This window comes from Balaenoptera musculus, chromosome 15 (assembly GCF_009873245.2).
Source record: "Balaenoptera musculus isolate JJ_BM4_2016_0621 chromosome 15, mBalMus1.pri.v3, whole genome shotgun sequence".
Lineage (NCBI taxonomy): Eukaryota > Metazoa > Chordata > Mammalia > Artiodactyla > Balaenopteridae > Balaenoptera > Balaenoptera musculus.
The window spans coordinates 81,727,277-81,733,604 of NC_045799.1; the positions used below are offsets into that span (position 1 = coordinate 81,727,277).

Sequence of the window (6,328 nt, forward strand, 5' to 3'; positions counted from 1 at the left end):
TAAAAAATCATCCATTTGGCAAACTGTCAAAAAGATCAAATCACTTAAAAGATGAAGACTATTGAGCTGGACTTGAACTTCTCTATAACAATGTTACATGCTAGAAAATAGTGGAATGATGTTTCAGATCTCCACAGGGGCAGTATCTGGGACTCAGGTGTTGCAATTCTCCCTGGGTCTGGTGGAGAGGGGCTGCGCTCCCTGAGTTGCAGAGAGCCCGTTTCTCCCAGCCAAGGAAAGAGGATGTCCAGGGATAAATGTATGGAATTCTATCTGTTGACTGCAAGCCGCTATATTGAAAACATGCCGAAGCCTTTGCCCCCCTTTCAGATGATCTGAAAATCCCCACTTCAGTTCACTTAGAAGACAGAGCCCTCACGCTCGACAACAGAGGGTTATTCTCCAGAGCCCATTCTTTAGCAGCTGGGCTGCCTGCCCCTCTGGCTGCGATTCTTTGACCCTGCGCTAAGGCTGCCAGGAAAGACAAGGGCGGGGGAAGGAGTGGGTGGAGGCGTGGAGGCAGGGCCTGGGGGAGAGCTGGGACCCTGCGGGCTCCAGCCTGAGGGCTCTTACCTCTGCCTCTTTCCCCGGCTGTTGGTGTTTCTGCTCGAAGCTGCCAGGTGAGTGCCAGGGCAGAGCAAAGCTGGGCTGGCACAGGGCCTGGGGTAGTGGTGGTGGGGACCGCCTGGGGCTCTGGGCTGTGCATCTGCAACTCTAATGCACACGCCCACGGCCTGGGGATTATTATTAAAATTCAGACTTGACTTGCTAAGCCTGGGATGTGTGGCCTGAGGTTCTGCACCCCTGGTGATGACAGGGCTGCTGCACCGTGGACCGCACTTTTAGTAAAAGATCTAGAATGTTTTCTAGGCCAGGTGGGGTGAGCTGGAAGCAGGGAGCTGCTCTACTGCTGGCCTCAGCGGACATCCTTCCTTCATGCCTTAACTCTCTGAGGTGGATTCTGCCGCCCGTAGTATCCTGAAATTTTTCTCCCAAAGAACAAGAGATGCTTAGAAAAATTCTTAACAAAATTGCTATGGAATTTTTAAAAATCTGTTTACGTATTTGAAAATCCCCTCAAACTCTGGGTTTTCCTCCTTCTCTCAACTCTTGAGCTCATAGGAACTGCTTCTAAAATCTTGACAGGGCTCAGATCCTGCCAGCCCCCTCCCGAATACATTGATTTGCAAACTATTTCTCCCCTCGGAGAAACAGAGTGGTCCCTTGAGCTTTCTCAACAATGCCGAGCCCTCAGCTCCCTAGGTTTCGAAGTTTGGCCTGGGGTCTCTGGCCCCCTGTGGGCAAAGCTGCAGACGTGTTTGTGGGAGGAGGATGTGGGTCTCAGAGAACGAGAGGGGTGGGCTGGGGACGGCTGGAACAGATGGGGAGACCACAGGGTCCCAGGAAAGCAGGGGAGGAGGGAGGACGGACGGCTGTGTTTGAGCTTCGGTTTATAGGAAACTCCCTTTGGTCTGCAGACCTGGGGAGATGGAGGAGGATATTTATTGTCTGCACCCTCCAGGAGGCCCTGGAATGTGTGTGGAATAAGCATTGTTTTGGTTATAACAGCCGCGGGGCAAAGGGCAGGAAGGGTGCTCCAAACCAAGGGATCTCAAGCAAGCCCTCTTGTCCTGCTTTTTCTGTTCTCTCCCTTCCAAACCCCTGAAGCTCTGTGGTGAGCCCTGGAGACCTCAGCTCGGTTCTGAGAGCCTCTCAGAGGACATCTGGGTGTCTGGCTACAGGTCTGGGGTGGGCACGGGAAAGAAGAACCAGAGAGAGGGCTTCAAGAAGCTACTCAAACTCCCGACACTTGGAATATGCCAGGGCTGCTCTGTGTTAAATTCCAGGTCTGCTGGGGATGTGCTGGCAACATGTGTAGACAGTGCTGGGCCTGCACTTGGAAATGAGATGAGGCGGAGAGCTTGACTTGAGAATTTACCAAGTTAGCATTTAGTCTGGTGACTCGCCAGGAGGGCCAGGTCAGAAACCCCCAGAGCCCAGGGCTCTCCCCCAATCCCAAGTGCTGGGACCCTTTGAACTTATGAGGTGGGAGAGGCTGCAGGCATCCTCACAGAATGACGTACAACCAGCCTGGAAATGGGCTGATTATCATGACCTACAAAAGCCCTCCGAGATGGTCTGGTGCAGACATCTTGCTTTACAGAGCTGGCAACTGAAGCCAAGAGTGGAGAGGTGATGGACCAGTGCTACCCTAAAGCAGTGGTTCTCAACCAGGGGTGATTTTGACCCCAGGGGACACTTAGCAATATCTGGAGACAGTTGTGGGTGGGAGGGGAGAAGTGTGCTACTGGCATCTAGTGGATAGAGGCCAGGAATGCTGCTAAACATCTTACAAAGCATGGGACAGCACCCCTTCTACCCCTAAACAAAAATTGTCAGTCCCCAAGCATCAACAGTGCCAAGGTTGAGAAACCCAGGACCAGCCTTGAAACTTGCTGTGGAGCTCAGTTTTCACCAAACAAAACTGAAACATTTATGGAGAAACCACTTCTTTCCTAGACACTTCACTAAGTGCTTTCCCACCAATACATAAGCTAGTGACTTTTACTGTTGTCTTGATTTCCAAATTAGAAACAGATTTTGTTCCTTATCTATTTACCTTTTATTATTTTCAATTATTCATCTTCTTCCTTTGAATTCTGGAAGAATTATCCAATGTGCTTTCTAGCACCCTGATCTAATTTCCCCCAGAATCTGTCTCATTGCCTTCAAAGATCAAGCTGGTGATCTTCCTCCTACTCTATTTATAGTGGGTGTACACATGTAAAGGTCCATTTACTCTCATTTTTGAGGAGTCTTAGGGATGAGAAGGGATAGATCTTTATCTTCAATATGGCATCTTTAATCATGGGACCAATTTTGCATCTTTCTAGAGACTGGAAATAAATTTCTTCTAAAAATTTTAACCCAATTTTATAGAAAAGAATTTTCAGCGGCCTGATATACTTCTAAGATTTCACAGCCTATGAAGGAAGAAGAAAGACAGGGACTGAGGGGCAGGCAGAGGTTCAGACTCTGAATCTTAGCGGCTCAAATATGGTTTCTCACAGTTGGTGGATGGTGACATAATTCTCTGGTCAACTGAGGCCCTTAGAACTGTCCCTTGGAAGCATCTCAATCCGTCTCTTTTGATTGCACAAAAGTGACCGTCCTGCCTAAGTTTTGGCATGTGGTCCATTCTTATCTATAGTTTATAACACTAATACTCATTTAAGATTGTTTTGTGCATCTCTCTGGGTATTATAATTGGGAAGCCGACGTGAGATAAATTAGGCATGTCTCACTTGCTGCCATGTTAACGTAGAAATTCAGGTTATTATTATTAGACTTAACAGGAAGAAACCTAAGCAAGTTCAAGGTCAGAGCAGAAACAAGGATGGTCTGAATTACAGGAAAGATAATTAGGGGGTCAAATTCTTGAAGAAGCTGGAAGGAGTGACCCAGGGACACAGACTTGAAAGGGAGGGCAGCCTTGGACAAGTGGAAAGACACTTTGTCTAAGATGCTACAGCAGGTTGTGACTGTGAAGGTACGAGAAGAAGGAGCTTCACGGTTTCACACTAATGAGTCTATTTTCTCTGGAATCAGAGTTTGCATGGTCTTCTGAGAGTGAGGGGAACCAGGTAAGTAAGAGTTTGGGCTGAAGGGGCAGAGTTAGGAAGAGCAGCTTGGCGTTGAGGAGGGCTGCTGGGGAGGACAGAGAAGAAGACGGCAAACTGGGCTTGTAGCACGACGGCATTTTGTCCAGAGAACGGAAGAATTTCTGAAGCCTGTCCTCGACCATGGTCACCTCTCACCACGAGGGAGATATAAACCCAAGGAGCAATGACAAAGCAGAGTTGAATTTTGAATTTTTATCCCGTCACCTCTGGCTTTGGCCCAAACACCATTATGTTTAACCAGTAGATTCTGCTGGGTTTTCTTCAAAGTATTCTCCTTTCCTAAGCTGGTGAGGTCTAAAGAACATCAGACTAGAGCAAGCCTTGACATTCACTCTGTTCACTGGATCCCCATCGAGCCCCTTAACCTAACCTCACCTCAGTCTCACCACTGTGATGGGGGCCAGACTGACACACCTGCGAGCACCTGGGGGCCTGAAGCCAGAGAAAAGCAGACGGGCAAGGCAATGCCCACCCCTCCCACGGGCAGCACTGATTTCATTCAGGTGACACTGACAGTAGCACCAGACCTAGCAGCCATCACCTAGGGAAGCAATGGTTTTCAGAGGACTCGGGTCTCTGATTATTTAGCCTTTGGGAAGCAGGAGCGGGAGGGAGGGACAGAGAGAGACAAAGACAGACCCTGGTCTCCCCGCAGGCCGAGAGTTCCTCTCCCCTCCAGCAGTACAGGAGGGGGGACAGAAGAGAAAGCCACAACCACACTCACTGACTATTAATATTTTACATAGATGATTCCGTTAACTATACAGAGGTGCCCTCGGGTCACGGTATTTGATCAGCCAGGCCCTAGGAGAGGAGCAAGGAAGCCTGCCTTAGTCATCGTCGGACTGGGAGTGAAGAGCTGGCCTGGCACTTCTCCCACAGGGCAGTGGGCAGCACACCCACACTCACCACTGTCCTCTGCTCCCTAACAGGATGTGCGGCCGGTTCCTGAGGCGGCTGGCGGTGGAGGAGAGCCGGCACTCCACCCCCGTGGGGCGCCTCCTGCTCCCCGTGCTCCTGGGGTTCCGCCTCGTGCTGCTGGCCGCCAGTGGGACGGGGGTCTACGGCGACGAGCAGAGCGAGTTCGTGTGTCACACGCAGCAGCTGGGCTGCAAGGTTGCCTGCTACGATGCCTTCCACCCTCTCTCCCCGCTGCGCTTCTGGGCCTTCCAGGTCACCCTGGTGGCTGTACCCGGTGCCCTCTACATGGGTTTCACTCTGTATCATGTGATCTGGCACTGGGAGGAATCTGAAAAGGTGAAGAAGGAAGAGGAGACCCTGATCCGCCAAGGGGAGAAAAGCAGAGATGCCTTGGGGGCTGGAAGCCCCAGGGTGCTCTGGGCCTATGTGGCACAGCTGGGGGTACGCCTGGCCCTTGAAGGGGCAGCCTTGGGGGGGCAGTACCATCTGTACGGGTTCAAGATGCCCAGCTCCTTTGCGTGTCGTCGAGAGCCTTGCCTTGGTAGTATAAGCTGTAATCTGTCTCGCCCCTCTGAGAAGACCATCTTCCTGAAGACCATGTTTGGGGTCACTGGGCTCTGTCTCTTGTTCACGCTTTTGGAGCTTGTGCTCCTGGGCCTGGGGAGATGGTGGAAGATCTGGAAGCACAAATCTCCCTCTTCTAACTACTTCCCAACTTCAGAGAGCGCCCAAAGACACAAGGAACCGACTGATAACTTCCCAGTGGTGGAAACAAGAGAATGGTTTGGAGAAGCAGGTGAGAGGGGCACTGATGTTCCTCTTTCTACCTGTCCCTGATGTATGGGTCCTGAGGATCCCCCACGGCAGGTCCCTCACCCTCTGGGAAGCACAACTCCCACACGTTACGAAGCAGAAAACCAGGTTCTACGCAGATGTGTCCGAACCACTCATCCCACCCCATCGCCCAACTGCATCCCCATCAACTGGATGGTTCCTTCCAATGAACCAGGACCCAAGTGCTCAGTTGATTGCACCTCCTGCCCTTCCATTTAGGTCTCTTCCCACTTAGGAAAAGTCTAAGCTTCTGCTTGATCCTCTACTTTGCAGAGTTATGAAGACACCTGGCTCACCTCTGAAGGAAACCCTATGACTGGATCTTCGTCGGAACATCCAGTGAGTGGGGTGTTTATCTCCATGGCAAATTAAAGGCTGTTGGAACATATCCAAGAGCCTTGGGGGGCCACGGTGTCTGAAGCTTTTCCTTGGAGATCTCCTGCTTGTGCCTTCTCACCAGAATTCCCTGGTGTCAGGATCACAATTTTCATGGGCTTGGTTCCAGAGTCAGCCAGCAGAAACCTCCATAAAGCCGTGCCTCTCTGTCCTGCGCAATAAATATTGACCACTGTTGCTGAGGACAATCCTCTTTCCTGTCTCGATGAGTCTCCTCTTTCCTGCTGTCCACATTCTCTGCTCCCCCCACCTTTAAAATCTTGTAACCTATAAAGGCACCCAGCCCTGCAACATATGTCATATTCAGAAACTCTGGCTTGCCAAGCATATGGAACCCAGCGTCCTTTAATACATAGATTCAATGTATTCAAACACTCAGCCACACTCTTCTGGAAGATTCCTGTGAATTCAGAGGCTTATATACCCTGGACCACTGACAGCTCTGATTTCTGCTCAATCCTCATTCTCTGCTTTGTACTTTGCAGCTGCTCCAT

At 50.6% G+C, this 6,328-nt stretch overlaps 1 protein-coding gene across 1 annotated transcript; it reads left to right on the plus strand.

Annotated features, from left to right (window-relative positions):
• Positions 1–594: 594 nt before the first annotated feature.
• On the plus strand, positions 595–5,977 carry GJC3 (gap junction protein gamma 3). Its single transcript, XM_036824706.1, has 2 exons — positions 595–620; positions 4,616–5,977. Exon 2 carries the CDS (start codon positions 4,617–4,619, stop codon positions 5,439–5,441), a length of 825 nt encoding a protein of 274 aa, XP_036680601.1. The 5' UTR covers positions 595–620; position 4,616; the 3' UTR covers positions 5,442–5,977.
• Positions 5,978–6,328: the final 351 nt, after the last annotated feature.